The sequence below is a fragment of the Cyclopterus lumpus genome, chromosome 5 (genome assembly GCF_009769545.1).
Source record: "Cyclopterus lumpus isolate fCycLum1 chromosome 5, fCycLum1.pri, whole genome shotgun sequence".
NCBI classification, from domain to species: Eukaryota; Metazoa; Chordata; class Actinopteri; order Perciformes; family Cyclopteridae; genus Cyclopterus; species Cyclopterus lumpus.
In genome coordinates, this window is record NC_046970.1 from 9,066,903 (window position 1) to 9,087,359 (window position 20,457).

Consider the following 20,457-nt stretch of genomic DNA (forward strand, 5'->3'; position numbering starts at 1 on the left):
GTCTTAAAGTGAAAATTCTGAAATAATGACATAGAGCCATCTGAAAATGTTTACGTGCCTCTCATCAAGTAAATGTCCATTGTGCCTCTCTGTCCCTCCATCTTCTGTCTCTTGTTTACATAAAAGTGTGTACCTTAATCAGGTCAATAAATCCCTGAACCTATCTGCTTTTGTTCTCCACCCGATCCTGGTGCCTGCTTCCCCCAACATTCTGGTCAAAAAACAGCCTTCATATATACGCAGTCAATCACACATCATACATGGTATATTCAATGACAATGTTTTATTAAGATTTCTGTAGCCGAAGCTAATCCCTGAACATACAAGATCTTAAGGTATCAAAACGCAGTCGGGCAAACGTTTCTTTAATTAACTTTTCTTAAACACAAAGAATCTAAGAATATCATTCTAGATACAGTTGAACGAGAAGTCGTAGGATTTCCTATTTATAATCAATAGTAAGGAAAATCCGAGCACATCAAATACAATATAAAAAACCTCAAATATACTGTAAAACTGTAAAAAGAGTAGATCAAAAGTTATAACAATATAGACTTAACCTAAAATATGAACATGTTTAAATGGAGTCGTGCTGCTCTGTTCTTCTGCTACTTACAGAAATCCAGTCCCTTATAAAGGAAGGATTAGTTCAGCTATGTGCCACCATACACAGAAATATTGTGTGCAGCTGTCACTGCATTGTGACGCCTGTAGTTAGCCAGGAGATTCTTCCAACCTCTACTGCAGCTCAGCAACTCTTGGTTCCCTTTGAGAGGACAGAAACATCTGGAGTTATGAGGCTCCATAGAAGCTTTGCGCTTTAAGCATAGCAATAAGTCTCTTACCGATGATGCACAGTCCCTCCTTGGCCCTGGTGATGCCCACGTTGATCTGGTTGGGATCGCCCACAAAGCCCAGATGTTTGGACAGCCAAGCGTTGTCTGGTTCTTTCTCAATCTCTTCACTTGGCAGAGAGCACACTGTGGAATAGATGACGTAACGCCATTCGCTCCCTAGATGACAAAATGTACAAAATGTTGCCCATCAGCACATGAAGTAGTGGTACCACTGGGACAAGCTCAAACATGGTGGTTACAAGCAATTCTTCAGAATGTGTCGTTTTACTCTGGAATATGTTTTCAATGAAGTGTAGCTACTTTACTCTCAGTAAAGGATTGCTCACCTTGGCTTTTAGTGATTGTGGTGACAGTGATCTGATCCATTTTCTTCTTCCTCAGCTGGTTTTTGATTTCTGACACTTGGGCATTATAGGGTGTCAGAATCACAATGCTTTGCTGTATAATTTTGGCGTCCTTCACAAGCTTTTCAGCAATGTCAACCTGCAAAAGAACCAAAGCAAAAAATACTGTTTGTAATAATGAAACCACTATAAAGCATGTCACCAGGTTTCCAAAGTTTGAAATGTTGTAAAACCGTAATGTGAATTAGGAATGTTTCCATCAACTGGTTTGGATCGAATAAACTGTGCTACAGCGTAGTTTGGTCAGAAGTTGGCGCTAAAGGCTGTAATCCACCAGTTGACAAAATAAAAGAAGTAGAGGTTTTGAACAGGAAACAAAACAAATTGCTCCCAAGTCAGCTAGTTTTGACCATGCTTAATGTTGTCCAGATACGAGGAAAGCGTTGTCGAAAATATCCAAGAAAAAGCTGACAGATGATCAATCATGTGAGTTTAATGTTCATGATGTCAGTGGTGTTATTCTTTTTTTAAATGTTATTTGGTGCATCAACTGTATTTTGACGAATGCAAAACACATCTCAAGAGAGCATCCAAACCTGTTCGCTAAATTGAGGAAGTTTTAACGTAGTTTTTTCCATACAGCTTTTCTAATTCAATACTTCAAAATGTGCATCAATATACAAAAATGGAAATGTGGTATGTTTAAAGGGTTAACAGGTTAAATATATAGTTGGTAATCTTCTTCAAAAACCTTTTGATTATAATTGTTGACATTTACTTTACATCTCCACAGCAATCAATAAATCAAATGCTGCTACCTTGAGAGCGGTGAATACTAACAATAGCTATGTTTATTGTTTAGGTTCATAATGACAATTTTGGAGGAGTGGCTTTGGAAGGAAGCCCAAAGGGATCAGTGTTGCTAACCTTTTTGCCAGACTTTGCAAAGTTTGGAGCTAATGCTGATATCCAAATTAATTTGAAAAGAGTTGGCAACACTGGGCCGGGTATTTAGGTTGGCTCGTTTTTCAGATCTAGTTTACTCTTGCTGGTTTCTCAACATTACCAGGCCCACCTTCAATGACTCTTACCATTATATTTTAATATCACTGTTTAAAATCAACAAGGAAACCATAGGTGCCCAAAATAGTACCACTTTGATGCTCTCTTCCTTGTTTGCTTTAGAGTTCTCGTTGCCCTTGGCTGTGTTGACGACCAGACTGACGGTCTCTCCAACGATGTGCCCAAAAACAATTGGCATTGTCTTGTTTTCAACACGCAGGACGCTGCTTGGCTGCTCCACCCCAGTTTTCAGTTTTCCCTCATAATATTCTTGTGATGGGAACTTGCATATACTCTCATGCTATAAAGGCACATAATTGGTAGTTATTGATAACAATGTAGAATATTTAACTCAAGACATATGGTGATACAATATTGCTGCAGTAAGTACATATGTTCATGTATAATGCACATTGTATACTGTATGTGTACATAGTGTATATTTAATGTTCTCACCATTCTGTACTGGGTGTCCAGCATCACTGCCCTTTTCTGGTGCATTGTATAGTAGCGTTCAAACAGAGACTTGGCCATCCCTAGCTTCCTCACACGCTCATGCTTCACAATGGGTCGTAACTGTTTGTGGTCACCGATCAAAACAATCTGAAAAGGGATATTTTATACCATTACAGTCACTTAATAATGTGAAGATGCAAAAAGGGCCCCCAACCCCTTTAATTCAAAGACAGTCCCATGTAAAAATAGCCAGTCAGACAGAGACAAGTAGGTGGCTGTTTAGCCGGCAAACCAGCACTTGGAGAACCTCCCGTATCCAAAATGGAAAGGCTTGAAGCTATTGGGGGCATGAATGTGCTTTGATAAGTAAAACATCTGGGCAAGATAGTCTGGAGACAGGCATGATTATATCAACTGATAACATTAATTACATCAAAACTCATTAAAATTTCAATGGCCAGTTACGTTTGAATATCACCATGCCAATGACAACACATCATCAGATAAATATACGTGTTTTGCTGCTGTTAGCGAGCTAACGTTCCCTTGGCTGTAGTGACACAAAATGGATTGGTTTTGGAAATGAAAAAAGTGATTGGAGTGGGAGACAACCCTGCACTAGTCAAAGAGTGTTTTTGAGGAGATATGATCCTGAATACATTAAATTTACATTAATTTTTCCTGATTCGATGTGAGGTCGTGGGACAGAGATGTCGTATGTGTACAGATTGTAAAGCCCTCTGAGGCAAATTTTTTTAAATTTGTGATTTTGGGCTATAAAATAAACTGAATTGAATAATGGCAGGCAGTTATGGTGAGGGTAAGCAGAATATTACACAGAGTCAACTTGAATAGGCTACTTAATTTAGCATTAGTTGAAAGGTTGTCTGCCAGAATATCTTTTTAACAATCCGAGGTGGACCTTAAGTTCCGCAAGGTTGCATCAAATGGCGACCAGGATCAAAGCACTGCTGGGCACTAGGTATCTTCAGTTTTTTATATCCTTACATGTTTGACAATGATTAGGCTAATAAAGATAAAAAGGTATTTTGACATTAAAACTTCATTGCTTTAAACATGTTATTTCATAAAGCAATGAACAAAAAAAGCAACATTCATCCTTAGCAAACAGACGCAGTCTTACAGTGTTAATGCCCGAGCAGGATTCTGATTGTGAAAAGGAAAGCGCACCTTTTCTGGTTTGTTCCAGACTAATGGGATCAGAGCCTGGGGTTCGGTGGCCATTGCACATTCATCAATGACGATCTGGCGTGCACTGACTGTGTTAGTTAATATCGGAGTGGAAGACTGTGTACATGTGCACAGTATGATGTCATGCCGTTCAAGCTCATACTTCCGAGCATCGCTAAGAAGAGTTTTGTATCTAGGAAGAAAAACAATCCATAGTTAGTGCTGGACATTATGTTTGAATGTTGCTTGATTACTTTTTTTCACAAAATGTTGTTATGCAAACATATGACAGCCATACGGCGAAAATTTAAATGATTAACAAACACAAGACTTTGCAGAAGAATCCTTTCTTTTTTGCACATCGATGCCCAAAGTGCAAAACCTCCCATCTGCAAAATGATCCAGGAAAAGTAGAGGGAACTTCCTATCTGCACTTTGTGTATTTTTCTTCTTGTATTTTTTTAATTTTGTATTATGTATTGGGTATACTTAACAAATAGCATTCTGCAAGAAGTTTTGCTCTTCGACATTCGATATGTGAAGCAGATGGATATTTTCCATTCTGATTTGGGCTACTTTCACATGGGGATGTCATTTTGAAAAATTAAACCACCAATTAAACAGCGATTTGTAGGTCCTTCTATGGCGACATCCATCACACTTCTGCGCTGACGGGAGTCACTCCGTAAATACAAATATGGAATATGAAATCTGTTTCACTCCCGGCTTCGCCTCTGAATTACCACACACCTCCATACAGAAGAAGCAGTCGTTGCTACACAAAAAGCACTAATAAAAAAAACACTGACTTCTGTCAACAGCGTGCTATGTGTGACATATTTGTTATTTTTTTGTCTGCAGATGACGTGACGGGTGACTTGTGAGTGTTTCAGAATCCCCTACTTAACTGACTAATAGTTGACATTTTCATGCAACTTTAAAGTGTGTTAACCCAGCACTGCATCTGAACTTACTCTTTCACTTCTTGAGCAGTCAGCTCTTTTCCTTTTCCCTCAAGGGCAAGTTTAATGCGTTGATCAAAATCTTTTATTTTCTCCGAGAAAATGTTTTGGTCCTGTCGCATGCGGTGATGCAGGGTGATGCTCCTTAAACCATGTAAAATATGCCAGTGTTGGTTAATAATAAAAGACATTATTAAAAAAACTGAATCTCATCAACTGGTGGGATTATTATACTTGAGCTCCTCTTTGCCGCGTTCTTGGCGACGTGACCTCTGGGAAAACTGAAGAGCGGGAAAAGGGTAATCAAGCATCTCCACTTGTTGGCCGTACACCCTGAGGGGCCGTAGTCTGTGCCCATACTTCAACAAGTACTCTGTTATAACAGTAAATCGTGGGTTATAGAAACGGAAAGAAATGATGCTGAAATTTAAGGAGAGAAACAAAGAAACTTGCCTGCAACAACATCAACAGACTTGTTGGATGGGCCGCAGTACAGAATGACTTGCTTCTTGTTCTCATCCACTGGGTCATCCAATTTCCTTGGGTTTGTAAAGTTCATCTCGAAGAAACAGGAGACTATGAAAACACCTACCACTGTCTTTCCAGTTCCTAAGAAACAAATGGGGGGGGGATAGCGTTAGCCTTTGAAAAAAATATGAAGTATCAAGGTGAATTTCAGTTCCAGCTCTTACCAGGTGGTCCCTGAATGATTGTGAAGGTATGATTGAGAGCTTTCTCCACAGCAAGACACTGACTGCTGTTAAACTCTGGTAGTCCCTCTGGTAACGCTCTCCTCGAGCTGTACCACCTTGGTTTTACTGCAAAGACAAAGTGACAAATAGTTTTATTTTTTTGCATACAAAACAAAAAAGCAATTGAGTCAAACTTAAAACACAATACAATAATGTACAATGTGTGTTATGTGTATTCGATCTCCTGTGTGATTCACATGGATACAAATAGTTAAAAGTCAATGCAACTGTCTACTGTTAACCAAGGGACATACCCTCTCTCGGAACATGTTTTCCAAGTGCTATATGCATGACAAGTTCACATGCAGATGGTATTTTCGTCACAGCAACTTCTTTCCGGCTACAAAAAGAAAGCAGTGCATGTCAACAGTTTGATATGAAACTGAATATGTCGTATATATAACGTATAACCTCAATGCCAATTTAACAAAAATGTGAAATGTGACACTAGTAAGGCCAAAGTGAACTTTATTTGTACTTACATATCAGGGACGAGCTTTGGGATTATTTCCACTGTGAAACAAGTGTTTCTCTGAAAGACACAATTAGGAAGGTTCTCCATCGGCAGGTGATTGATATAGAACTGCACTGTATTTCCTTCATTTGGAGGGTCCTTCGGTTCTACATGTGTTGTGACGCCGTGGGCCACCCATGTAAACTCTCTGGGGTCCACCAGTACAGAATGCTCCAGGGTTGAAGGAAACTTCAAACCTCTTTTCCGTATGCACAGTAAGCACTTTGACAGGTTACATTCAATGGCCCATTCATTGATCCATGCCACCGGTAAGAAGAAGCTTCCTTTTAGTGTGCCTTCCTGCTCTTGAATGAAGTTTACCACCAGGTTCTCGATGACTATGCTGTCACTTTCATCCACTGCAGTGGAAGCAGATTCCATCTCACACATTGGTTTCCATATCCGTACGTACTCACTGAAGTCGCTATAAAAAGTCCTTGACGGATGGTCTGCAGATCTGGAGAAGCATGTGATAGGGCTGTGGACATGGTGCACACAAATCTCAAACTTTGGTTTAATGCACACCAACTGAACAGCAGGTATTTGATAACCTCTTTTTATCTCTGTTGCCATTTGGATCTGAAGGGTGTCACCTCTCTGCAACTGGAGCGTGATGTCAACCTCATGCTCCTTCTTTTCATCTTGCTTCTCGATGGTGCTTGAGTTAGTCTTGGAATGAGGCCCAACAGCTGATTTAGGCAGGATATTTCGTTTTTCCAGTCGCTTTGTATTAGCCTCCATTGTGAGAGACTTTGCATGATCCCACTTTTTTGTGTGAACTGCTTCAACAGTGGCCTTCCATACTGCCAGTGGAAGCTCAACGCAGGAATCACAGCCTGGCATTTTCAGCTCTTGGTGTATTTGCATGTTGTCAGCTGCATAGATTCGTCTTTTCCATTTGAGAGTGACGCAGTCGTTTGCTTCATCAAAATCTGGTTGGTCACACAATTGTAAATCTTTGTACATAATTGATACACTCTCTGCAAATGCATTCTTGTTAAATGGAAATGCCACTGCTAAACAGTCTCTGTTGGGACTAACAACAAAGGCTAACTTTGAAGCACTTTGTTTTTTCATGCTCACTGCATAGCAGATCTGCTCAGCCTTTTGTTCATACTCCTTGATGCGCTTGAGTTTTTTCTCAAATTGACTGCACAAAGTCATAATCTCGGAGGTAGTGTATTGGGCATCCCTCTTGCATATGAAGGAGTGCAAAAGTCTCTGCAAGATGATGTCCATGTACCGCCGTATTGGTGAGGATGCTTGGGTGTAGGACATTAAGCTCAGAGAATAATGCCCGACCTGTGCTTCGCTAGAGGAGTTGGAACAGAGGACTTCAGTTTTACTAAGGCACCTCCTGAACTGATCAAGGACTGGCTGGAGCAGAGGGTGGATGTCATCTGCAGCAATCAGGTCCACCATACTGTCTATATCATCTGATCTGGCAGCTGCCTGGATATCTTCCCACACTTCTGTGAGTATGCGGAAGTTTTCACAGCTTGGGGCTTGTTCGTCGTTGTCAACTTTATGCCGCAAATGAAAAGACAGTGATATTAATCCTTTGCATTTCTTCTTGAATTCTTTGATCCTTTCAGGATCTGGTTGTCCTTGACAGCGAATGGGTGTGCAATTCATGGTTTTCTCAAAACCAATCAATTCCGTAGCTGCAAGTGCATTGAATAACACATTCATCTCTTCAATCATCAGATTTGCTTTGCGCTTTCCGGGCAATCTATCATCATCAGGTTGAGAGTAAGCCCAATCCACAAGCCTCAACTTCCTTTGGGCTTTTGCAAAACAATAAGCCGCTGTCACACAGTCTTCTTCAGAGACAAATCTTGGTCCGTCTCTATATCTTTCGGTGATTATGTCCCCTGCCTCTTCATAAGACAACTTTCGATTAGAATTGATCAATGACAGCTGGAATTCGGGCTTTCCAATGATCTCATGTGTTGTCTTTTTTACTTTGAACATTAATGAAACCACCCTGCGAACTTTATTTGGCAGGAGACTGAAGCGTTCATTACAAGCCTTGGGGAACATAGCGATAGGATCTTTGCTACTGCCGTAATACGTAGCTCCACGTTGTTTTGCATCCTCATCCAATTCACCAGTTGGACTCACAAAGCTTGCCACATCTGCAATATGGACTCCCAATTCATATTCATGGTCTCCAGCTTCCCTGACACTGATGGCATCATCCAAGTCTTTTGCAACTTTTGGATCAACAGTGAAAGTAAACACTTCAATGATGTCCTGTCTGTGTGTCCTGTCTTCATCTTCAGAGGAGAGTACCTCATCTGATTTACATGTATTGGGTGCAACTTTGAATTCTTCATTCAGGATCTGTAGTCCAGCAGAAAAAGAACTTCCGATTGGAAGAATATCTATGACAAACCCCAATGGAAGATGGCAATGTTCTTTCCAGCCAATCACTTGCACCACAAATACATTGTTCTGTATTAACTTTTCGTTGATACGTTCATATGATACAGTTGTCCAATATCCATTTATCTGCTCCCATATTGGAAGGAAGTTACGTTTTTTCCTGCTGATCAGTATGCGTATTTTGGGTGCAGATTTTGTAATGGGCATCATTGTCCTTTTGACATGTCTGTCATCTGAATTTTGGTTTGATTTGCTGTGATCCTCATCTTCAAGCAGGCACACAAGCACACGAGCCGATTCAGCTTCCTTGGTGATGCTGACCACTCTTGTTGTTTGTACGACCACTTCGTCCCCACTGAAGACCTTACCGAGGTTTGCCATCCCCTTGATGCTGATACGTGTGTTGGGGTCATGAAATGGTACGACATAACCTTTGTTTGATGTCTCCCTGATCAACGTTCCTTGCTTGTATACCTCTGGTTGTTTTTTGCACAACTCCAAAAGGTCTATATCGACATCACTGACATTGTATGATGATCTTGACTTGTGGTGGTCAAAGTCTTTCAAATTCAATCTGTTGTCTTCTGAACTACATTTTGGTTTCAGCTGTTCGTACTCATCTTTCAACTCTTGAAGAATTGCATCGTTGAGAGTGTCGCTCTCATCCACATCTTCAGACTTTTGAAACCTTGCAGTTTCCATGATATCTTTTTCAAAGAAATCTTTGGTGAAATGCTGCGGTGCTACACTGTTGTTGCTGATGCAGTGGTCTACGTAGCTCTTCCAGACCCCTGAGCATTTCCCAAAGCAACAGAGGGCAGCAGCATCTCCCACCACAACCACGTGGGACTGAGCCCTTGTCATTGCAGTGTTTAACACACGGGCATCATTGAACAGCTCCAGACCAGGCAGGTGAGATGTTTTTAGGCTGTCGCGTGTTTGCACAGCTGTCATTATGACTGCCCTGAACTGTTTGCCTGTCAACACACAAAGACAATTCGCATTAAGTAATTAAATTAAGTATAAGGTCAAATAAATATATTTCTTTATTTATCTATTCATTTTGGTTGCAACACTGTATAACCAGAGAAGGTCATGTTGGTTTTAAGAACATATTATTATTTAAATACCCCCCAAAAATTCTGAAATAGTCAGACAGGTGTGCTGTTTAGCCATCCTTTATGAGTAGCATAATAGATAATCATCCAGGAATTCTTTAAGTTAAATTAAAATTACCTTGCACGTTTGCAAGATTCTCAACATGGACTTCAGCAAGGCCTCTTCTTGAAAGTGTTTTCCTTATTTGCCGAACCTAATAATCAGAAGAAACAATTGAGATAATTGAACCATTACAACTCTGGCCATATATAACATGACACTTCAAATATATTCGTGCAGAAATCCTCACTTTATTGTTGATGTAATTTTGTTTCGGTCTTGTGACAACTAGAAAGTTGTGATTTACCTGAGATCCCTCTGATAGGATGCAGATTGACCTTTGGTTCTTGATCCCCCAGGTCTCTGGCCAGTTTTTGAGAATCTCCTTTACTTCTTCAACCACTTTGCCAACCTCGTCTTTGTTATACCAAGACATGGACCCAGTGTCCAAGGCACACTCTCCCCGGACATGGTGAAACTTTAGGGCATGGCCAATTTCAGGAGCCGGAACGTTTCCAGTGGCTTTGATAACATCATTCTTACCAACATAGAAATGGGTGGACACAAACTCCACAATTTCTTTGGTTGAGCGGTAGTTGTCACTGAAAATGATTCTACTGTTCAGGGCCGCGTCACACGTTTGGCCTTGATAGTAGTGGAACAAGCGATTGAGGAGTGTGTGATTTGAACGGTGATGATCATCAACTGAGAAAAGCTTGGGTCCCATTTGCATGTGATCTCCAGCCAAAACAACTCTGGTGTTTGGCCCAGCGAGGCCAAGAGCCATCAAGGCTTCGCATTCCAGCATCTGAGAGGCTTCATCAATTAGTATGTGGGTGAAATATCCCTCTGGGAGCTTGAGGTCATGAAAATGTCTCGCCATTGTTGTGGTGGTTATGACTATGTTGTAGCAATCTAGGGCAGCTTTTGTAGGTGGTAAAAAAATCTGTCCATTTTTCGAAAGTAAACTGTATTTCTGAGTAATCTTATCTGTGGCAAACAAAGCATTTTTACCATTTGCTTTTATTCGAATTGGCCTTATCCCATTATTTTTCTGGTCGATGAATGGGTGTAAGTGATCTCTGACGTACAGATCTGCAGAACTGAAAGGAAACAAAAATGTTGAGAGCAGTGTTGGTGTTGTTATGTGTAGTTTTCAACCAGATACACTGCAAACATGTCTCCAGACCAGAAAACCCCATGTGCCATAGAAAATTAAATTGAATTAAAATATATTAAATACTTTTCAACTTGAATACGGTGCATGGCATAGCCGCCCACTTGAAATATTATGGTATGTGTAAATCTGTCACTGAGTAAAACAAATTTGTTTCTGTTCATTGCCCACCAAAAAGATTACAATGTCTAATATTAAGATGTAATGAACAGAACAGGCAGAAAAATAACATAAATATTGGTTTCTGCACCAAAAACACTGAATTTAGCAAAAATATCTAGCGTTTGAACTAGGATGTGCAATATACATAGTGTAATATATATTAAATAGGATCAAGCTATGTTCTAGTTTCTATTTTATTTTTTAATGAGCAGAGGGAAACATTAGATCAAAGAGCATAGCCTAGATTAATACTTGGGGAGCACATGTGAATCAATCAATATTTCATTAATCACATTTTCATTACCTGTTGGTGTGGGTGCAAATGAGCACTTTGTTGTGAGGCTGCTTACAAAGCTCTCTGGCTGCTGTAGCAAGGGTGAATGTTTTCCCAGTTCCAAACGGTCCATAGATGAGGAGCGGTGCTACAATTTGTTGGCTATTGGAATGACCTGTGATGAAGTCAATCGCCGACTGCTGCTTTGCATTCAGCTTCTCATAGTGTATGTTATTCACAGGAACTACACAGTTTTGAAGGTCTGGTAGCACTCTTTTTTTATCAGGAAGCAGGTCTATGGTCTTGTGCATTGTGCAGAAGCTGTGGCGATTGAGCTGGAACTGCACCTCCATTTGATACGATTCATTGCATTCGAGTGCGAGATCCAAGCAACATTGTTTAGACAGCTGCAAATACATTTTGTTCTCACTTGTTTTGTCTTGCAGAATGATGGCTTCATAGACCTTGGAGTTTGAACCACTTAGAGATAAGGGGGCTACCAGGCAAGACTGGATGCTTCGTTTGAGGGCCTGTCCCTCAGGGGTGTCTGGTGTGAGATTACAAGGAATTGAGACGGCACAGAACAGTTCTCCCGGAGGAGCCATCTCCATGCCAGGGCTGTTCAGCATGTCCATTGTTGTAATTTCTCCACAAACATTTAGTCTTAAGTAAAAGAACAAAACAAAGCCTTAGAGTTAGTACATATGCATACATTCTAAACATCATAAAAGGAAAACGCTAAAGATAAGCATATTACCTTGAAACAATCTGGTCCTCTGCCCGCTCCTCATTGTATAGGAAGTGGTGCATTCTTTCTTTGTAGTTCTCACTATTCAGAGGTGTTTGGCTGTTGTGGGATGATTTATACTGGAAGTTAATCTGTGGAGGCTTGTACTCCTTTAACAGCTCCTCCTGTGCTTCTGTCCTGGACGTACACGGGATGATAACCCTGTTCCCTCGATGCCAACGCTCGGCACTTTGAAAGGCGGCTCTGCGATCCGAAGTTGGTTGCTCAACGTCATCCAGTGACTGTTGGCCAACTCTTACTCTGAGTTTCTTTAGCAGCACTGGCCTCATGTCAAAATCTAGCACCAGCCACTGGTCATACAGGCCAGGGTTGATGGATGTGAAGGACACGGTGATGTTGTAGGTCATGTCTTCAATGAGAAAGTGTTCACCTGAGGAGTAGATGCAGGGCACAGAACCGAGGTCACCAAGGGTGAATGAAGCTCCCGGTTCCTGCTTCAGCAGCGCCACATGCACAAGTTGTCTCTGTACACACAGAAAAGTGGCAAATAAGCATACCATAACATTTGACGATGAAGATTGCGTGATCGCTACACTGACACCAAGGGGAGTAACAGAGTAGCTCGGCCAATACAATGCTTTTAACTCATGTCCATATTTCTGCTCAGTCCAAAAATGTCTGCCTGACTATCCTCTGTTGACCGGTTACCTAGCTGACACCTATTAGGGCCAATCCTCAGTGAAAGCCTTTTCAGAAGTGTGTGTGACATCCGTCACTCGCACGTCTCTGGAGCAGATGCGTTCCCATTTTATAAAATGTATCAGTCCACACTGGTACGTGATTTATTTATATTTTTTATGCATCCTTTTTTTTCACTCTGGCTTTCCTAAACTGATCACATACACGGTGCTTGATCAATGACGATTAGGTATTGTAAGTTCCATGGTGATTAATCAGAGCAGTACATCTGAATACTAGAAGGAAACAACATGCAGTTATTACTTTGATTTTTCCTATTTCAATTATTATTCTGTGATAAAAGACTTACAAAAGCTTACTATCTAAGATGTAACATTCTCTAAGAGACTATTATTTAAAGTGTGGACAGATTATTTGTCTTCTTGCTCATATATATTAACATGAAAAGTCTGGCTTCTTTTATTACTTCTGGCATACACTTTGGCATTTGTCACATGAAAAACTAAGCCTTCTTTGTAACAAAATCTTACCTCTGTTTCAACTTGGAAGTTCCACTGCAGTGTTGCATTGATCTGTTCACAGTCCACAGTTAATTTGTCATCACAAGAGATGCTGACATCGTCAACTTGTTCCGCAAGCTGTTGAAATTGTTATTGTGATTATTTATATATATTATTATATAGAAATAGTGAACTGTGATTTACGGCGGGTGAAGAACTGAAGAGTAAACTGTCAGTTAGTAAAGTAAAAAAAATCAGTGTATTTTGTCAACTAACCAACTTTGTGACACACACTGAGACAATTAGGGCTTGAAATGGTTCTGGGAAATCCCTGTATATATATATATATATATATATATATATATATATTACTTCCTGTCAGCTGAATAAACTGCAACAATTACTAAACTGGGACAGATTTAAAGTACTATATCACAGTATCATACGTGCGTATAGTATAAACTCTGTAATATACCTAGAGATTAGTCTCTCTGGTAGGCTCATATTTACCCACAATGCTTTAGTTCCTAATTCAGTATTATTTATCGGGCATCTTTAGCTCTACTTTTTATGGAAATGACTCTTACGGATAGCACTTTGTAGTTTAACGTTATTGAAGAAATTGTACTTGCTTGATTCTTGTTGTTCTGAGTTTGGACTCATGGTTTAATGCACTTATTGTAAGTCACTTTGGATAAAAGCGTCAGCTAAATGACATGTAATGGAATGGAATGTAAAAGATAAATCACAAAAGCATCTGCGACAGACTGCGTACTGTATGACCTGTGTACTTTTTTTCATCTGCTCTTGTTATATCCCCATTTTATTTATAATGTGCAAATATCTTACAGCATTTTTCTTTGAGCATGTCTTTTGAGGCCTGACGGCCCTACAGATTTCTTTTATCCCAAAGGTAGTGATAACGTTTGCTATAACCTCGGAATAAACTGTAAAGAAAAAACAGATTAGAGCCTTGTACTTACGACGTGTACTTCGTTACTGCTGCTTTTGTATTCCTCCAAGAGCCTTTCATTGTAGCACATGAGACCCTGGACTCCGATGTTGTGTCTGATCTCCTTTTCCTCTTTAGCACGCATCAACCACTCCTGCAGCTCTTCCACAGAATGAGCTTTTGGGCACTTGTTGCCATATTCACACGTTTGTGGTCTAGGATGAAAAGGCAATTATAACAAAACAATACAAAAAAATTAGAATGGTAAAAAAACATAAAATAAAAAATAAATTGTTATGTTTCTCAGAAGATGAATACCCATTTAGCTCCCCTATTGTATAGAAAACTGAAAAACATATTGCGACATGGATTTCCTTGTCCTTTTCATAATTAAATGAAAAAAGCTCAAAGGACAATTATTTGCCTTTTTGGCTTTAATAACTGAATGAAGCGGTTTTCATCATGGCATAAATGTAACAAGCCATATTAAAATTAATTCACAAACACAGAACAAACTGTGAAGAGGTGTCAGTGTTGTCGAGCAGAAGGCAGCAAAGACCTGCTGATGCACTGAGATGGACACACAATGTCCATGCCAGAATGAGAAACACTTCACTCAGTTGTTAAACTCAAAAGGCATCATCCATCATCATCCTTTCCACATGTTTTTAATTTACTTATGTGAAATAGATTTAACAATGAGTGTTGTATTTCACTGTCATGTTTGATCTGTGTTCCGTTGTGCATTTCAATACCTCACCACATTACTATATTAGTTTGGATTTATTGTGAGGACTTGTTGTGCATTATATTGGTGGACAAAAACGTGACTGAGGTACAGCTTTGCTCTTTAAAGACTACATCTGGCAATGTCTTGTGGTTTTCTTATTGTAAACAAATCCCAGGAAAAGACATAAACCAGCAATAAATGTACACAAACAAAGTCTATAAGTCTATCAACGCCTGATATATCTTATACCTCTTCAACCGTGTTGTTCATACGAGGTGAGTCATTACCTTATATTATCTAGAATCGGTAAACTCGTCATTTTGTAGAGATATACGTTTATTATATATCACAATTTTGTTTAATGCATGTAATATTGAAAACATATATACATGTTAAATACTTTAACAGGCATGTCATTCTTTTCATTTCTCCTCGCCAGGAACGAGCAGAATGTACGCCAGCCTTTATTAGATTCAACATTATCAGTAGACTACAATTATCAGAACAATATGAACATTGAGCTCTCTCGTGTGGCTCAAAGGTGTACTGCAGATACAAATGTTAGATAAAAGACTAGGGAAGATATTCTGCTACTTTATTTGTCGATCCTAATAAAATCTCCTGCGACCCAGTGTTTGGAAATGACTGCACTAGAGCACCAAATGTAGATCAATCCGCCATTGAAAATAGTCCCCAACAAATTATTACACTATTACACTATTCCCGTCCGTCTGAGATCTGTTTGTGAAAGGAAAAAAGCTACAGTGCCCAGCTGTTGTAGAAAATGAATGAGAATTTCTCAGAAATTAAAGTATATATTCATTACACAAACTGTATAGATGTAGAGTCATGTGTTCAGTCAGAACGAATGAGCTAGGAGCACAGACGGACTGGGGAAGTAATGAGAGACTTAGGCAATGTTGGTGTTGGCGTATTACTAGGCTTATCTTTCAAGTAGGATACAACAGAAATATATATGGCATTATTTTCTAAAAACAAATGGGTTAAATTCGGAGTGAATTAACATAGTGGGACAATAATTGACTGTGGTTGTCAAACATGTAAAGAAAGTTGTCTACCTCTTACACAGCCAAAGCTCAGATCGGTGGTTGTGTGGGGGCTGTCGTCCTCTCCACCTGGTGGTGGTGTCCTCAGAGAGTAACTGGGCATGCTCCAAAGAACTGCAGTGCTTGTAGAAGCTCTCCGGAGAGGAAAGGACCAGGAGGCAAACTTTGCAATACATGGTGACCTTCCTGTGCTCCGTCTGTTCCCGCCGGCTCATCTGGAGGAAGTGAGGACGCACGGAGATCCCACTGTGCTCTGCTTTCCACACGGCCATCTCCACCTCGCTCTGGGCGGACTGGCAGTGTCCAGCCTCGTGCCAGCAGGGCTTGCCCTGCCTGACGTGGCTGCAGTATGTAAACTGACAGTTCTGGTGTAGAGGGCGCACCTGACTGTAGACATGCTTTCTGCTGTTTTCTGACAGGTGATGAACTAAGACTGGGTCCCAGGTGTGTGCTGCATCTGCTGAGCAAGTGGAATTCCACCTTTTGGCTGTCAGTTTTTGTGGGCGATCGTGAAAGCAGTCCTTGCAGAACTCCAAAAATTCGCCTGAAAACTGCTGCCGTATGCTTTCAGCTGCACTTTCTGGTGTCATCTTAATAAGCTCGGACTCAATTATAAGTCTGATTAACTCTTCTTGATCGATGTGTCTGTCTCTAACATAGTTCCATACCGCAGCCTCTTCACAGCTCCTGGCATAAGTGCATCCCTGTCCGTGTTGTGTACATCCAGCGCCCTCGACGTAGAAATGACACTCTTGGTAGAGAACATTCTGGCCAAACTGTCCAAATGTGGGTCGCTCAGAGACAGGCCTCCACTTATCAGAGGCTCTGTCTTTGGCTAAAAGCAGATTTCTACTGCACTTGTGACTCACTGACTGAACTGTGTATGTAATTTCTTTCTCCTTCACAGAACACTGATCACACACAGCCATCACACCCAAAGTTAGCAAGAGGTCACCCAGTGGTTCCACGTTATCAGGCAGATCAGCTCCTCTCTCAGACTTAACTATGAGATTACAGAGGAGCACATGGTCTACCCCGTGGTGCTTTTCAAATGTCCAAACTGCGGCTTCCTCGTCACTTCTGGCGAAGGTGCACCGGTTTTTGTGGAACGAGCATCCAAAGCCCTCCTTGAAGAAGTAGCATTTCTCATACTTGCTCGGAGTTGGGAACTTGGGCCGCCTGGAGACTGGTCTCCATTTTATGCCACCTTTGGATCTGCAGAGCAGGAGATCGTGTGCACACTGGTGGTTGACCGATTTCAAGGTATACGTAACTTCTTTCTCCTTGACAGAGCACTGAGTGCATGCAAGTTTGAGGTCATGTGTCGATAAAAGAGGATCCAGTTTGGATTCGCTAGCTGACATTGTGATACTTTCATAGTGCTGAAGACAGCACCTGGATTTAAAACTGCAGATTGTAGTATTTTGGTTGCAGCGAGTCACAATAGACCCAGATTTAGTTACAAGTCTGATTAACCAAGGCGCGAACTAAGGGACCCCTGACAGAATAAAGCTGGATCAACTTGTCTGTGGCTAAAATGAAGGCCAGAGTCTGATAAATGTCCAACTTTGCTTTGAGGAGTCTGAAAAAGAAAACAGTAGAGAAGACAGCATGATGAGAAATGTGCTCAATATATTGAATTCAGAAGCCCAGTGAGCACCGAGCGAGATTTCAATGTTGATTTCTCGATGAACACTGGGTGTTATTTGGTCTGAACGTCAAAACGTATTTTTGTCGTCTTTTCAACCGGCTGAAATCAATGTGTCACAAAACACCAATATGTTTTGAAATGTTGATAATGTGTTCGGTTGTAGGTGATGATATTGGTTACTCTAACTCTACTACTACTCTAACTCGGACACAGTAAACATAAACATGTGTGTAAATTCATGTTGGAGTCTTCATGTGCTGTCACTGCAGCCCAACGTTATCAAATTATGAGATTATCAGAAATATAGGACAGAAAGCGAGTGGGGCTGTACAGGGAAGGAAGTGAATGGCTTTGACAAGATTTAAAGAAAGAAAGGGAGATTGTGTTATTGTTTGCACTGTAATCCATCATGTATTTTCTATTTCTTTGTAGTTGTCTATAAAGAACATTGTTATATTTATATTGTTGCTTCTAGTAATTACAAATGAATGTGTGCCTGTGTCACATGGTCTTATCTGACCTTAAAGTGGAAACTGTTCATACTATGACTGAGTATTTAAACTGCTACATTTTACTGTGAACATTTCTTAAGTTCAAACGACGTTTGGAATACGGTTATGGTTAAAGACGTTCAAAAAGTGCTTCCTGGGAAGTCATTCATATTATTGACAAGTATTTTCGCAGCACTTTGTGTTTGTTTATTTGTTTCGGTTTGCGGAGTCTGGCCTTAAAATTCAAGGTCCAGGTAGGACATAAAGTGAGCTCGTTGCTATGGTTACCTGTGACGTGGTCTACAAAGAAAACCTAGAAAAGTACAGAAAAAACCCAAGAACATCAGACAGACTGTCAGCTGATATGAACTTCATCAGTCCAACGACACTTTGTACCTATTCATGAAGGCCAATGTGCACTAAAATGTCTGCTGGTTTGACCGTAGTCCTAAACGCAGACGGAACCTTCGGGACGACAGCTCACGTTAAGTTAGCGAACGTAACTTCGAGATATGAATGTTATAAATGCTCGCCAAGTTATTGTGGTGTCCTCGCCCCGGATAAACTCTAAAAAAACAAACAATAAACTCCAATGCAACCCGCAATAAGCTGCCGACAGCATGTGCGAGTGTTGTTTGAGGAATAATTAACATGGCTTGGTGCTCACCTCGAACCCGCATCCTCATTCCACTTTCTGTCCTCTTTTGTTAGCGCAATATGTAGTATGCGCCCGAACTCAGTCTTCCTCTTTTGTGCTACGTCTCTACGCTCAGTACAAGGGTTTCTGCTACAATTAAATGCTACGCGTCATCCACCCGAAGGAGCGCTATTAAACACAATATATTGTTTTATTTCCAACTGTCCCGTAAGGAATTTACGCGCAGCTTGCATCGTATGTCCACTAGATGGAGCAGTTGCCCATTTTCTTATTTAACCACAGGGAAAGGCAGCAACACATCCTCACAGAATGAAGCCCGCAGTTCAAAAGGCTCGAATTACCAGGGAGCGTGTGAGTTCAACTTGGGCTTTTAATTAATTAAATACAATAATAATGAAATACATGTCCTACATTTCAACAATCAATACGTTCACAATTCAACCATTTATCGTTGGCTGATGCAAAATATAATGATATACGTATGTCCGTAACTGTGAGTCAAGTTTAGTATTTTGACAATATTGCTTCTGCGTACTACTCCCACCACTACCACTATTACTACTACTACCACTACTACGACTAATATTAACAATAATAATAATAACACTAGCGTAATGATAATGACTTGAAAACAATATAATCAATAACAGTATTATTTACAATTACCGTCAATTAAGCTGATTTTGATATCGCAGATGTCCTCCATGTTAATGGAGGCAGTGAAACCTGATGAACAGCAGCAGCATCGTGTGGATTCCCTACTATGAGGTTTCGTGGTGGAGTCGGTCCCTCCCTGATATGGAGCACTGGTGCCTCTCCTCTCTCTTTCTCAACAACACAATCCAAGTTTCGTTTCCGATTACATTTGTATCACTGTGAGGTAGAAAATAATACGCATGCGCTCGCTGCACAAGGATTTCTCTTCCTCATATTTTTGTGAAGTTGCATGCAATGTGATTTTCGAGACATCCCTTCATATAAAACCGTCATAATGTTTCTGTACACGAGTCTTCTATTAGGCTATTGTCTCAGTTTTATTTAGTTATCGTGTCCCTATTAAATAAATACTGTTTATTCCGTTTAGGGTCAAGATTACTCCTGGTGTCAATACAAATCCACTTGTTTCAGCTTGTTTCATTTTCTTGACATTAGCACAATAATCTGCTTTACTCTGCCATAATATTTCAATTCAATTCTAATGGAAATGCGTCAAGATTATTGTAGACCTTTGGGTTGAATAGTTTACTCTGTACGCATTGTTTTCATGCCTACAATATTTACTTGTTCTCTCTCTCTCTCTCTCTCTCTCTCTATCTCTCTCTCTCTCTCTCTCTCTCTCTCTCTCTCCCTCTCTCTCTCCCTGCTTCCAACTCAGTCAGCTGACTGGGTGTTGATTCTTTCAGTCAGTTAAACCAATCAGATTTCGCCACAAAACTGTTCCTCCCTGCTGCTGTCAGCTACCAGTTCATTGTCAGACTGATGCAACTCTCAATTACCTTGTTCCCATCTCCATGACATCCTTCCAGATCTTCAGCTTTGTCCTTCACCCCTTCACCATCACCAAAAGTGTCTAGACTTCATTGGGCAATATTTCTGCACAAAATAACGATTTCTTCAACTTTCCTCTTGGGCGCTGTGTCAAATACATTCATGTTATTACTCTT

The 20,457-nt window shown here is 40.4% G+C and overlaps 1 protein-coding gene across 4 annotated transcripts; it reads right to left on the bottom strand.

The window, feature by feature from the left end:
* Positions 1-259: 259 nt before the first annotated feature.
* On the bottom strand, positions 260-19,668 carry LOC117731449 (helicase with zinc finger domain 2-like). Of its 4 annotated transcripts, none has more exons than XM_034533825.1 (20): positions 19,460-19,666; positions 16,006-17,575; positions 14,228-14,411; positions 13,275-13,382; positions 12,055-12,569; positions 11,328-11,960; positions 9,992-10,787; positions 9,763-9,838; positions 6,107-9,503; positions 5,879-5,964; positions 5,565-5,690; positions 5,326-5,481; positions 5,107-5,245; positions 4,885-5,016; positions 3,911-4,103; positions 2,720-2,866; positions 2,355-2,564; positions 1,184-1,340; positions 846-1,013; positions 260-766 (listed from the first exon to the last, which is right to left on the bottom strand). In XM_034533825.1, the coding sequence occupies exons 2-20, from the start codon at positions 17,355-17,357 to the stop codon at positions 654-656; spliced, it is 8,688 nt and encodes a 2,895-aa protein (XP_034389716.1). In that variant the 5' UTR covers positions 17,358-17,575; positions 19,460-19,666; the 3' UTR covers positions 260-653. The 4 variants fall into 4 exon arrangements, 3 of the variants coding, with proteins under 3 accessions (XP_034389716.1, XP_034389717.1, XP_034389718.1); XM_034533826.1 differs by lacking the exon at positions 19,460-19,666 and adding an exon at positions 18,803-19,002 and having other exon boundaries at positions 267-766; XM_034533827.1 differs by lacking the exons at positions 260-766; positions 846-1,013 and having other exon boundaries at positions 1,233-1,340; positions 2,293-2,564; positions 19,460-19,667.
* Positions 19,669-20,457: the final 789 nt, after the last annotated feature.